The sequence below is a fragment of the Spermophilus citellus genome, assembly GCF_964194105.1.
Source record: "Spermophilus citellus genome assembly, chromosome: 9".
Taxonomy (NCBI): domain Eukaryota; kingdom Metazoa; phylum Chordata; class Mammalia; order Rodentia; family Sciuridae; genus Spermophilus; species Spermophilus citellus.
This window is the reverse complement of record NC_138191.1, coordinates 104,786,348-104,799,008: the sequence shown is the minus strand read 5'-3', so window position 1 is coordinate 104,799,008 and position 12,661 is coordinate 104,786,348. Positions and strand designations below refer to the sequence as shown.

At 48.0% G+C, this 12,661-nt stretch overlaps 2 protein-coding genes across 12 annotated transcripts; one reads left to right on the top strand and one right to left on the bottom strand.

Annotated features, from left to right (window-relative positions):
• Positions 1–2,070: 2,070 nt before the first annotated feature.
• On the top strand, positions 2,071–4,135 carry HPDL (4-hydroxyphenylpyruvate dioxygenase like). Its single transcript, XM_081307228.1, has one exon. It carries the CDS (start codon positions 2,082–2,084, stop codon positions 3,195–3,197), a length of 1,116 nt encoding a protein of 371 aa, XP_081163354.1. The 5' UTR covers positions 2,071–2,081; the 3' UTR covers positions 3,198–4,135.
• A 20-nt stretch (positions 4,136–4,155) lies between these two features.
• MUTYH (mutY DNA glycosylase) lies at positions 4,156–12,607 on the bottom strand. 11 transcript variants are annotated; one of them, XM_081307207.1, is made up of 16 exons: positions 12,487–12,607; positions 8,633–8,753; positions 7,916–8,097; positions 7,787–7,826; positions 7,616–7,689; positions 7,440–7,481; positions 7,285–7,356; positions 7,094–7,207; positions 6,920–7,017; positions 6,693–6,837; positions 6,551–6,614; positions 6,176–6,367; positions 5,937–6,073; positions 5,704–5,853; positions 5,244–5,285; positions 4,162–4,705 (listed from the first exon to the last, which is right to left on the bottom strand). In XM_081307207.1, exons 2-16 carry the CDS (start codon positions 8,745–8,747, stop codon positions 4,559–4,561), a joined length of 1,614 nt encoding a protein of 537 aa, XP_081163333.1. In that variant the 5' UTR covers positions 8,748–8,753; positions 12,487–12,607; the 3' UTR covers positions 4,162–4,558. The 11 variants fall into 11 exon arrangements, with proteins under 11 accessions (XP_081163335.1, XP_081163333.1, XP_081163336.1 ...); XM_081307210.1 differs by having other exon boundaries at positions 6,176–6,325; XM_081307208.1 differs by having other exon boundaries at positions 7,916–8,064.
• Positions 12,608–12,661: the final 54 nt, after the last annotated feature.

The following is a 12,661-nucleotide window of genomic DNA, read 5'->3' as shown; positions in this document are numbered from 1 at the left end:
ACAGTTTTGAACACCCATCCAGGCCTATTTTTCGAAGCCCTGTTCCCTTATGATAGCCTCCTCCTTTAAAAAAAAAAAAAGTTTTTTTTTAGTTATAGGTGGACACAATATCTTTATTTTTATGTGGTGCTGAGGATTGAACCCGGTGCCTCACACATGATAGGCGAGCGCTCTGCCTTTTTCTTCTTGCCAGTGAATCCCTACAGAGAAGGCTTCCTGAATCTCTTGCAATGCCTCAAACCTTGGTGTTGTAGCTAGAATTAGGCAGTCAATGTAGATAGGTAAATCGAGTCAGGTAGGATCTAGGAGGCCAATTGTGAGCAAGTCTGGGAAGTTGGAGACTGTCTCCTGAAGGATCTTATCAAGAACCCGCCCCTGCTCCAACTTGTTGCCAAGGTAACCTGTCCCAGGAATTTCCCCACCCTACAGGGAGCTATAAGGTTAATGTGTCCTTGTCTACTCCCCCCCTGCCCTTCCCCCTTCAGCCCACCTATTTCCCACCTTTTGGCCTTCCCACCAAGCATTCTTGGGCCTAGTCTCCTCCACTGGAAGGAGAAAGATGAGGGGGGAAAGCAGGAGAACAAAGGAAGTCTAGGACATATAAAAAGGGCAAAACACCTTGTTTCTTGGGATACCAGGATACCAGCTATGGCCCCATTCTCCCTCACAGGAGAAGTCTATGTTACCCCTTTTTAAATAAACCCTGCTTCATATGCTTGCCTCGGCATGCTTCTTTAATGTTCGAACTTCAACATGTGGGGAAGCAGGACTCATCACCATATTAGTGTCCATACCAAATGCCTCCCCAATGCTATTTCTCCCGAGTTTAGCTTAATACTCACTGAGCTTTTTGCTTATGCCTTTTGCCCTTCTTGAATGCCCTTCCTTAGCCCTTAAAGGGTCATCCAGTTGAAGTACCAGATTTTTAATTTCCTCCCTCACTGATCTCACATAATCCTGGGTCTCAAGGCTAGAACCCCCACTCACCCCCAAAGCATTGGCTCAAGGCCAGTTAGGAAGCTTCAAAGAGCAAAGAGGACTTGATTTCTAGTCCTGACAGGGTGGGGTGCAGCTGTTCTTTTCAGGAACAACAAAATAAACAACAACAACAACAAAGGGTCCCCCTCCCTACAATTCTTGAGACAAGGGAGCAAAAGATGTTGAGAGAAGTAGGCTTGGAGAGATAAGTGTAGCTGAGACATGTAGATGGCATATTGGTGGTCCATCTTTTTATATCAATTTTTCTGGACTGTTTAGGGGAATGAAAATCTTCTAAACATTTTAATATTAAAAAAAGAACTTCAGGATGGGATTGTGGCTCAGCAGTAGAGCGCTGGCCTAGGGGGTGGGAGTTCAACTCTCAGCACTACATAAAAATAAAGGCATTGTGTTGTGCCCATCTACAAAAAAGATTCATATTCTCTCTCTCTTAAAAAAAAAAAAAAAAAAAAAAAAAGAACTTAAAGGATAACCCCTGAATTGTGAAGAAAAGCATGAAACTGCTAAGAAATCACTTGTTTGTGAAGGAAGGATTCAGGATCCTTCACCAACAAGGGCTGTGTCCTTTGCTTTGAGGTCACGGGTAGAGTGTGAATCCAGTTCCTGGCATTAAATGAAGGTGACTATTGTGATTTCCTGGACCCAGGAAGGAGCCTCCATGCCCGAGTGTGACCCCGCCCGAGGCCCTGGGAAGGAGCAGCTCAGTGTCCCCACTGTATCCTAGGCGACAGATCTGGAGGAAGGCGTGTCAAAGGCGGAGTCATAGGCCCTCCTTCGGTCGCGCTCCGCCCAGTACTGGTTCCTCGTGGCCTTACTACTGCCCTTGCCGGGCGGTGATCCCCAGGTAGATCCACTTTGGATGACACTGTAAGGTGAACCGAGCTCCCAAGGCCACCCAGCTTAAATTTTAAATTTCTTCCCTAGAAAAGAGCGAGCGAGGAACACGATCTCTGGGAAGAACTGGACTCCACCAGTTTCCAACCGGCTCTGGACAACCAACTAGGGACCAAAAGTCTTGGAGTTCCGAACGACAAAGGAGCTGCCTTATAAGAAGAACCGCCCGGCTGGCCACGAGGCGCGTAATGGCCGTGCACGCCCGCCGCCTGTGTCACATCGCCTTCCAAGTGGCGGCCGGGCAGCCCCTAGCCCGGGATCTGCAGTGTCTCTTTGGCTTCCAGCCCCTGGCGGCGCGGGAGGCAGGTGGCTGGCGGCAACTGGCCCTACGCAGCGGAGACGCCGTCTTTTTGGTGAATGAGGGTGCGGGGCCCGGGGAGCCGCTGTACGGTCTAGACCCACATCATGCTGTGCCCAGCGCCACGAACTTGTGTTTCGATGTGGACGATGCGAGCACCGCCGCCCAAGTGCTGGCGTCCCAGGGCTGTCGTGTGCCGGTGCCCCCAGTTAACATTCGGGATGCTCAGGGCGCCGCTACCTACGCTGTGGTCAGCTCGCCGGCTGGCAACCTCAGCCTGACGTTGCTGGAGCGTGCCGGCTATCAGGGGCCCTTCCTACCGGGCTTCGGACCGGTGCCCTCCAAGCCCGACGCAGGTTGGGTCAGCCACGTGGACCACTTGACCTTGGCTTGCACACCCGGCAGCTCCCCAACACTTAGGCGCTGGTTCCAGGACTGCCTGGGCTTTCACCACTTGCCCTTGAACCCAGGGGAGGATCCCGAGCTGGGCCTCGAAGTGGTTGCTGAGTCGGGGAATGGGGGGCTGCGGCTCATGGCCCTGCAGACTCCACCCGGCAGCATTGTCCCCACCCTTGTGCTGGCCGAGTCTCTGCCGGGGGCTACCTATATACAGGACCAGGTGGAGCAATTTCTGGTTCGGCACCGGGGGCCGGGCCTGCAGCACGTAGGACTGTATACGCCGAACATCATGGAGGCCAGTGAGGGTATGGCTTTGGCCGGAGGCCGGCTCCTGACACCTCCCGAAGCATACTACCAGCAGCCAGGCAAAGAAAAGCAGATCCTAGCCGCAGGGCTCATACCTGACGTTCTGGCCCGACAGGGAATACTGCTAGATGGAGATAAAGGCAAGTTTTTGCTTCAGGTCTTTACTAAGTCCCTCTTTGCTGAGGATACCTTCTTCTTGGAGCTGATTCAGAGGCAAGGGGCCACAGGGTTTGGCCAGGACAACATTCGAGCACTGTGGCAATCCATACAAGAGGAAGCTGCCAGGAGCCAGAAAGCCTGAGGACAGCCAGAGCTAGATGCAGCCACTTTCTTGTAGCCTGAGATACACCCAGAGGAGGCCCAGCTATTGAAATGCAATACCCTCAGAGGCCAGGTGTGCCCTGCTTCTCCTTAGTACCTGCCAGCAGTTCAGTCTCTTACTGGGCTCCAAAGAAGTGTTGTTTTTTGTTTGTTTAAGTATAAAACATTTCTTACAATTTAATATCTAATACATTCACAAGATACAAAGAACAATAAAAAAAATTACATGATTAGGTCACAGACATAACTAATACAAGCCTTTGTGTTCTTTTTTTTTTTTTTTAATGTGAGTAGGACTAATTTATTTTTTGCAAGATGGGGATTGAACCTAGGACCTTGCACATGCTAGGAACATGCTCTATTACTGAGCTACACTCCCATCCCTTTGTGTTCCCCTATGATAGTATTTCCCTCTCTGCCCCAAATTTGTGATTTTTTTAAACCCTTTGCATTTCTGAATTTTCACTATATGTGAAATGTATCCCTAAATAAATGACTTAGTATTTGAGGTAGGTAATTAAGACAAATTCTTCTGTGCTTCCCTTCTCCCTAGGGAGCAACCCATGTAGTTAGAGACTGGCTGGTTCAGGGTTAAGCCCAACCACCTGCTTTAGGATTATACCACTGCTCCAATCAAGCTGACCTGAGACCTAGAAAGTGTTGGGTGTCAACTCTTGGCAGGTGCTCCCTGCAGCAGCCATCACTTCCTGGGGAAAGGAGAACAGATTATGTGGACAGAACACAGCCTCCTCCCTCTGCCTAAAGCTGTACGGAAGCTCAACCAGTGGGAATCAGGACCCAATACTTCCTGGGTCCCTCAGAGGTGTGGAGTAAAGGGGCTAGGGAGAGGATGCAACTTTTCCAAAATGACTACAAAAATAAGCACTTTAGCTGGGCGCAGTGGCACACGCCTGTAATCCCAGCAGCTTGGGAGGCTGAGCCAGCCTCAGCAATAGCCAGCTGTCCTGAATGCTCCAAGGTCACGGATAGGAACTCCCATAGTCCTGCCAGTAGACCTGAGAGGGAGAGCAGCCAGTTATGGGTCAGGCCTCAGCTGCTGACTCCTTTCTCTACTCCTCCCTGTTGATTGTGCTACTTTGCTCCCAGCATCCAGGTATCTGAGTTAGGCCTCTGCACCAGCAGAATGCGGGTACCCCCAAGGGCTCTGGGCTGCTCCAGAACCCAGTGAAACCCTGTCTCTAAATAAAATACAAAATAAGGCTGGGGATGTGACTTAGTGATTGAGTGCCCCTCAGTTCAATCCCTAGTACCCCAAAAAATAAAAAAAATAAGCACTTTATTAAACAATAGGACTCTCAGGGATAGGGACTTTCAGAGGCATCACTGGGCTGCACTGTTGAGGCTGGGTGTGTCAGTGGGGATATGAGGCCAAAAGAAACTATCCAGGACTTGCTGGCCCTGGTTGGGCTTTTTCCGGCTGGGCTTTTTCTGGCTGGTTGGAGAAGACAATTGGGACCTTTTGGAACCCTGTGTAGAAGCCAAAAGAGGGAGGTACTGAGGAGAGGACATCATGGAATTCTTTCCAGCATCTCCTCTTTATCAATCTAGCTCAGGTTCTATCCTGATATGTAGAGCTGCCTCCAAATATCTTATCTGTGCCTAACTCTACAAAAAGCAGCCTGAGGAAATATTCCTGAGGTACAAATTTGGCTCCTCTCTTCCACCTTAAATGATTTGGCAGCTTGGTTTTTAATGCCTTGGCTTACCTGGGCAGGCTCTGCCAACTTCTCCAGCTAACCAAACGTTCATGGCTCCTTGGGCATTGCAGACTACATAATGCCCTACTTTTGCACAAACATTTCACACTGTTTTGCCCTCATTACTTTGCTCTTGTCCCCCCACCCTGTACCCAACAACTGTAAAGTCCTCAGATCAAGAACTATTCCTCTGACCCCATGAAAGCCTGGAATGGAGAATGTTCACCCAGACATGAACCAGTAAATGACTGAAAACCCACGGATTCAGATCTGGAGACAGAAGGATGGGTAAGGGCCATGAGACTTACCTTGCAGGTCCCTGGCTGATGGTCCTCATATACACGGAACACCTAGCCAAGAGTAAGGGGTAAGGACAGGGCTGGCATCTTCTCCAAAAGAGCCAAACTTCTATTTTCTGCCCTTGACATTATGCCCCAGTACTTTAGCTTAAAATGTGTGTGTGTGTGTGTGTGTGTGTGTGTGTGTGTGTATGTGTTCCTATTTACACAGTAATCGGTTCATATAGACAATGTAGGAAACAAAAGGGGAAATGAAGACAAAGGTAGTACCTTTTTCTTTTTTTTTTTTTTTTTTAAAGAGAGAGGGAGAGAGAGGGAGAGAGAGAGAGAGAGAGAGAGAGAATTTCAATATTTATTAGTTTTTGGCAGACACAACATCTTTGTACATGGTGCTGAGGATCGAACCCGGGCCGCACGCATTCCAGGCGAGCGCACTACCGCTTGAGCCACATCCCCAGCCCGGTAGTACCTTTTTCATGGCGGTAGAAACAGCTGCGGTGTGAAATTCCTCTCGGGTCAGCCATCGAGCACCAGGTGGTGTGGTCACTGGGGTCTGCCCTTCCAGGGCCAGACCATATACTTGATATGTCAGCTTGATATGAGAGAAAGTGTGGCTCACCTGGGAGGAGATCAGGGGGTTGAAATAGATCTGTGGATGTGGCCACAGAGGTCATCAGTCCTGGTCCCTCCACTTTTACTTACCTCTCCAAGGTACTGGAGGTGGGTAGCAGGGAGAGGCCCAGTCCAACTCTGTAGTTTCTGCAGCAGGTCCTTGTGCTGATGCTGTCCTGAGTGCTCCAAGGTCACGGATGGGAACTCCCATAGTCCTGCCAGCAGACCTGAGAGGGAGGGCAGCCAGGTATGGGTCAGGCCTTAGCTGCTGACTCCTCTCTCTACTCTTCCTTGTTGATTGTGCCACTTTACTCCCAGCATCCGGGTACCTGAGCTAGGCCTCTGCACCAGCAGAATGTGGGTACCCCCAAGGGCTCTGGGCTGCTCTAGAACACAGATGGCCTGGTACTCCTCCCTGGGGGGCCTGCGGCTGGCCTTTCTGGGAAAGTTGGCCACTCCCAACGCGTAGTTCCAGGGTTCTGTGGAAGGCAGGCACAGCTGGCACTTTCCAGTGATGGGAGCTGGAAACAGAGATGCCCAAGCCCTGCTCAGTCCAGGAAGGCTTAGGTGCCAAGCCCAGAAAGCAGGCTTGGCCTGGCTCAGCAGGATCTTACTAGTTCAGAAAGAACTAGTACCGAGGCTTCTATAGGCAGCTCCCTGACAGGGGCAGGAGAGGGTGGGGTTGGGGTTAAGGCCGCACTCACTGCAGTCCTCCACGTCAGGAGTGCCTTGCAGGTTCCATGAAGCTGAGAACTGTTCCTGCTCTACCTGAGAGACAGGGTGGGGTGTCATGAGGCAAGGGCCATACCCTAGGATTCCTGAGTGCTCCCTCCCCAGGAGGCTCACCCTCTGGCGTGCCCTGCACAAGCTCTGCACAGGGCACTGGCTGCAGAGAGGCCGCTGTGGGGTGCACACTGTGGCCCCCAGTTCCATGGCTGCTTGATTAAAGTCCCCTGGTCGGTTTGGATCCACTAGCTGCTGGGCTAGGCTCCTACAAGAAGAGAACACCTCTGTGAGGAAAAGACCCTTTGAAGATACCCCTCCCATAGTCCCCCATTATTCCAGTATCATACCAGAGATGCTGAGAGACAACAGTGCTCTTGGAATCAGCACCAATGGCTCGGACACGGCACAGCACCCGTACTACATTCCCATCCACCACACCGGTTGCCTTGTACAGAGAAGTTCAGTACTTAGCCTTGGCTCGGAGATAGCACACACAAAGTATGGGTGGGCAATGGTCTCACCTGACCAAAGGCAATGGAAGCAATGGCTCCAGCTGTGTACCGCCCCACACCAGGTAGGAGCTGCTGTAGGGTGTCTGCTGTACGGGGCATGTGGCCCCCTAGCTCTTCTACCACCTGATTGGGGTAAGGTTTAAGGTTATGAAACACTTGAGGCCCCAGGCTTCTACACCCTGCCCTTGGCAACCCCTTACCTTCCGAGCTCCCTCCTGTAGTCGCCGGCCTCGAGAATAGTAGCCCAGGCCAGCCCAAAGTTGGTTCACCTCCTGTAGGTGGGGTCACAGGTCAAAGAGATAAGTGGTCAGTCCCTCAGTTGTCCCCATTCTCACTACCCAAGGATAGCTTTTACCTCCAGAGAAGCATTGGCCAGGTTCTGCAGTGTTGGCCATTTCTATAGTTCCAAAGCAGAAAAGAAGAAGAGATCAAGGGTTAGGGCAGTGAAGGAAGATTTCTCTACACACATCCCAAAGTACAGGCTCTTTTCTGGGGTCTGGCCCAACCCTCCCCTCTTTTCCCTGGTGTCACCTGCATCCACCGGGTATAGTAGTTGATCACTGTGGCAACCTGGGTCTGCTGCAGCATAACCTCTGACACCCACACTAGGGGAGAGGGGTTGGCATGAGAGTACTGCTAACCTGCCTTGCAGACCTGTACATTTCCAGGCAAGGTACCCCTGCTTTCAGGAGATGTACTGACCTGCATATGCTCGCCTATCCAGGTCCTCCTCATCCTCTGCCTGTCAGTGCAAGCCCAGGTGGGAAGTTAGTATGGAAGGTCCTGGATGCCATTCTCCTGCCCAACCCTCCTTGTTCCTCATCTGCTTACCTGTCTTCTCCAGGGTAGGTCCCGCTTCTCTGTGTCATACCAGCTCAGTAGACTCTTCCTGAAGGCTGTTATTTCAGTTCTATTTCTGAATAGATGGTACGGGGAGACAGAGGCCTGAAATATCTCCTCTTCTTGCTGATTGGCCAGGTCTGCAGGAGTCCCAGGACACTCAGAGATCCTCCCTGCATAGGGAACCCACCTCAGGAGGAACCCAGGACATAGAAAAGCCTGTGGCGGTGTACTCTATACAGGACCTCCCCTACTCCCAGTCTAGTGCTTAATCTTTGGAGCTAGAGTCAACCACAGTTCTCTAGCTGTAAGTAGCCTTGACCCAATTTATGGCCTTAATTTTCTCAGAGTGATACTGCTGGCTCTGTTGTCTCTGGGCCATGATGAAAACCCAACAGTTTTAGTTAGACATGACAAATATCTACGCAAGGTCCCTATTTACAAAACACTTTCAGGCTCATAAACTCATTTGATCCCATGAAAGTCACATGAAGGAAGAAAAGCATAGGCTATTGCTCTGTATTATTGGTAAAAAAGTAGCCAATTAGAGCAATTATCCCAAAGTCACACAGCAACACAGAATTATGCCCTTAAATAGTGTCTTAATGCTTTAAGTCATACCAGGCTCCCTTCTCAGTCCAAATCTGCACCCTTTCACAGCCAATGAAACCAGCCTCTGGAGTCTTTGGCTAGGACCAAGTTTCTTACCCTTAGGAGCAGAAGGCTTGGCCTGGCTACTATTGGGGGCACGTTTCTTCCTTCTCTCCTGGCTGGCTGCCTGCTTTCCCAGATTACTTCCCACAGCTGCTCGAAGTTTCCTCATGATGGCCTGGAAGAGAAAGACCCAGCCCAAGTAGTTAGTCACAATGAGACTGAATCTTGGGGCCTCACAGTAGTTATAGTCACTTCTATCCCTATACCACTCACAGAGTATCTAATTTTTCTCATGCACTCTCAAAACACCTAGGGTTTGCCCTTGGCTCTCTGTGGCACTGAGAGGCATGACCAGCACAGGAACACTAGCATGAGAAATTCAGAGTAACAAGCCAGGGTCAATATGGGCCAAGGACCAAAGTCTTCTGTTGGGGAGTATTTACGGGTTCCTGATGCTTATTATGATGTTGTTGTTTCAAGGTATCTGGGGGCATAGGGTGGGTGGGAGGTTTCTCCACTTAAGAAATATTTCATGGTTACACTAAAACCTTTATTTGATAAAAAGGAGAAACCAAGGATCAGAGAGGGAAAAAAGATTTGCCTAAGACTAGATGGCAAATCAATGGGAGAAGAGGTGAACTACTTTTATTCCTAATAACTTTCTGATCTAGCAATTATTACTGACCATTAGCAATAAGGTCACTGCTCTGACTGTTCTTCTGGCTGCCTTTTCTCTAACAGAAAAAAAGAGGCTAACAGTGTTTATGTAAGACCCCATGAAGTGTTTCAATTTCCTGATGGCTCCCCAAGGCAGGTACTACTACTGCCTCCATTTTATTTATTTATTTACTACTACTGCTTCCATTTATTTATTTATGGTCTGGGAATTGAACCCAAGAGTGCTTAGCCACTGAACTCCATCCTCAGCCCTTTTTATTTATTTTTTCTTGCTAAGTTGCTGAGGCTGGCTTTGAACTTATGATCCTCCAGGATTACAGGTATGCACCACAGTAGCTGGCCTACCTCCATTTGAGCTATGAGAAAATGAAGGTTTGTAGAGATTAAACAACTTGATCTTTTAAACTGAGTGTGCACTCTTATACTCTGGCTATGCTGCAATCCCAAGCCTATTTCAAACTCTTACCTCAAGGTTTCAACTTTACCATCTCATTTTCATCAAAAGAGCTTGCTTCCTGGGGCTGAGGTTGTAGCTCAGTGGTAGACTACTTGCCTAGCATGTGTGAGGTACTGGGTTCAATTCTCAGCACCACACATAAATAAATAAAATTAAAGGTCCACCGACAACTAAAAAAATAAATGAAAGAGCCTCCTTCAGTGAAAAAAACAATACAAACCTCCCTCCATTTGCATTGACCTCCTTCTTTTTCCTTTTATGTGAAGGAGGGATCTCTCTTTTTCCACAGGGTCCTGTTCCTCCAATCTTCCAACCAAGACCCACTCTCCTCCCCTTCATGGCCAGACTTCTTTTACCAAACTCACTCACTTCCACAATTTATTCTACAATTTTCCAAAGAGCAAAGTAACCTTTTCAAGACATGATCATGTCAATTCCTTTCTTATAACCTTTAATGACTTCCCATTAATTCCTTAAACAAATATATATGGATTGTCTACTATGTGTCAAGCTGTTTATTCAGTAAACAAACCACAAACCATCAAAGATTCCTGGGCTGGGGTTGTGTCTCAGTGGTACAGCACTTGCCAAGCATGTGTGAGGCCCTGGGTTTGATCCTCAGCACCACATATAAATAAATAAAATAAAGGTATTGTGTCCACCTACAACTAAAAAAAAAAAAAAAAAATCAAAAACTCCTGTCCTCATGGAGCTTATATTCTAATAGAGATAGACAATACAAACACATAATAAGTAAATTATATGGGATGTTAGAAGGCAATACTATTAGCGTAAAGAGGAAAAGTAGAGAAAATGAAGGGCATAAAATGCCAGAATGGGAATGAAATGTTGCAATTTTAAATAATGTGGTCAAGGTAGGTCTTATTAACGTAATATTTGGGGCTGTGGTTGTAGCTCAGTGGTAGAGTGCTTGCCTAGCATGTGTGAGACACTGGGTTTGATGCTCAGCACCACATAAAAATAAATAAAGATACTGTGTTCATCTACAACTAAAAAAAAAGTAATATTTGACCGATAACTTAAAGCAGCTGGAGTTAGCTATGTGGATACACAGAGGAGGCATTCCAAGAAGCTAGTGGAAAGACTCTAAGAAGGGTGACTGGCATGTTTGTTGTACATTAGGCAGGCCAATGTGGTTAAATAGAATGAGTGAACAGTAAGAGATGGGAAGGTGGGATAGGATCACTAAGAACCTTTTTGAGGGCTTTGGCTGTCATATCTCTTGCTCTTAGAATGAGCCAATACTGGGGATGGGGTTGTGGCTCAGTGGTAGAGTGCTCGCCTACCATGCATGAGGCACTGGGTTCAATCCTCAGTACCACATAAATGTAAAATAAAGATATTGTGTCCACCTAAAACTAAAAAATAAATATTAAAAAAAAGAATGAGTCAATACTGTTAATATAGACTTGAAGGTCCATGTACCAGGGCCTTACTTGTTTCATCCTCTCCTCTTACTATACTCAAGCCACAGTTACCTGAATTTAGTGGCTTAAATCTCCAAAGTTGTCTGTCCACTTTGAGGCCTCATACACTCCATTTCCTCTGCTTGGAGAGAGCTTTTCTATGTTTTTCCTAATATCCAATCATTTTTTAGGTTTTGGCTTAAATGTTCAAGCACCTTACTCTCTTAGGTCTCCATTATAGCTCTTATTTTTTTTTAATATTTTTTAGTTTTGATGGACACAGTACCTTTATTTTATTTATTTTTACGTGATGCTGAGGCTCACAAGTGTGAGGCAAGCACTCTGCCACTGAGCCACAATCCCAACCCTCCATTATAGCTGTTAACTGTAATTTCACACTTAATTGTGATTCTTCCAGTTAGTGTCTGCTTACCCTACTTTAAAAAATATATATCTTTAGTTGTAGATGGACACAATACTTTTATTTATTTTTACGTGGTGCTGAGGATCAAACCCAGTGCCTCTACTACTGAGCCATAATCCAGCCCTGCTCACCCTACTTGACTGTAAAAAACAAACAAAACAAAACAACAACAACAAAACCTCCAGGAGGACCAGGACTAGATCTCTTCTGTTAATTGTTGTGTTCTCAAAGCCAAAGCCAGGTAAACACTGTAAATGTTTGTTAATTTAATTAATGGAATGGAGGACGGTGTTTCTTTTTTAAAAAGAAGGGGATAAGTCCAAGCAACTCAACAATGACGAAAAGGACTCAGTAGGGGGAGAAAAGTTAAAAGACGCCCTAGAAACAATCAACAAGGAGAATCGGTTGCTGGGCCCAGGGAATGAAAACTAGAGTCCCTGGGAAGAGACTACTACTCCTAATACCTCTCTCCTCTCTCACGGTAGTAAGAGTCATGCCCAAACACCGTCTAGGTCAACTGTACTTTCTAATTGCTTTCCAAATGGACCCTTCCTCATCATCCCCACTACCAGAACCTTAATTCTATTTTACTTCATCGCTTGGACTTTTTCAAATGCTTCCCTATCATAAAGTCAGTCGCTTTATAACCTCAGCATCCTTGTTCTGTGGAATGCTCTCCGCCCGCACTAAGCTCTCCATCTTTCCAGGGAATTTGCCCATGCCCAGAACACCTTTCTTTCCCCCAATGCCCTTCTTCTGGCCTAACTCATAAGCATATTTTAAGCTCAGTTCAGGCAGTGCCCCCTCTTTTGGGAATCCCGCCCTGCCCATCCAAAGCATTCCAGAACGGTGCAGACAAACACCGCAGGCGTTAAGACTGGGTTCCCACCTTCCCGAGGCCGCGCGTGGGAAGAAAAATTACCTCCTCCGCCGGCTCCCGCGCAACACCGAGGGGCGTGGCTCCGGCCAATCCAGGCGGGGAGTCCGCAGCACCAGCCAATAGGCTCTCAGCGCGGGCCGGGCCCACTTCCCTGCACAGGGCCCGGGAGGTCTGAACGGAAGTCCAACCCTACTGCGACCCCACGCGTGAGACCCCG

Coding starts and splice junctions, on each gene's coding strand:
- MUTYH (XM_081307201.1), bottom strand. CDS start 8,747: ATGAGGAAACTTCGAGCAGCTGTGGGAAGTAATCTGGGAAAGCAGGCA. Junction 7,208..7,284: donor TACAGGAGGGAGCTCGGAAG/GTAAGGGGTTGC, acceptor TACCCCAATCAG/GTGGTAGAAGAGCTAGGGGG. Junction 6,368..6,550: donor TCCTGACGTGGAGGACTGCA/GTGAGTGCGGCC, acceptor CTCTGTTTCCAG/CTCCCATCACTGGAAAGTGC.
- HPDL (XM_081307228.1), top strand. CDS start 2,082: ATGGCCGTGCACGCCCGCCGCCTGTGTCACATCGCCTTCCAAGTGGCG.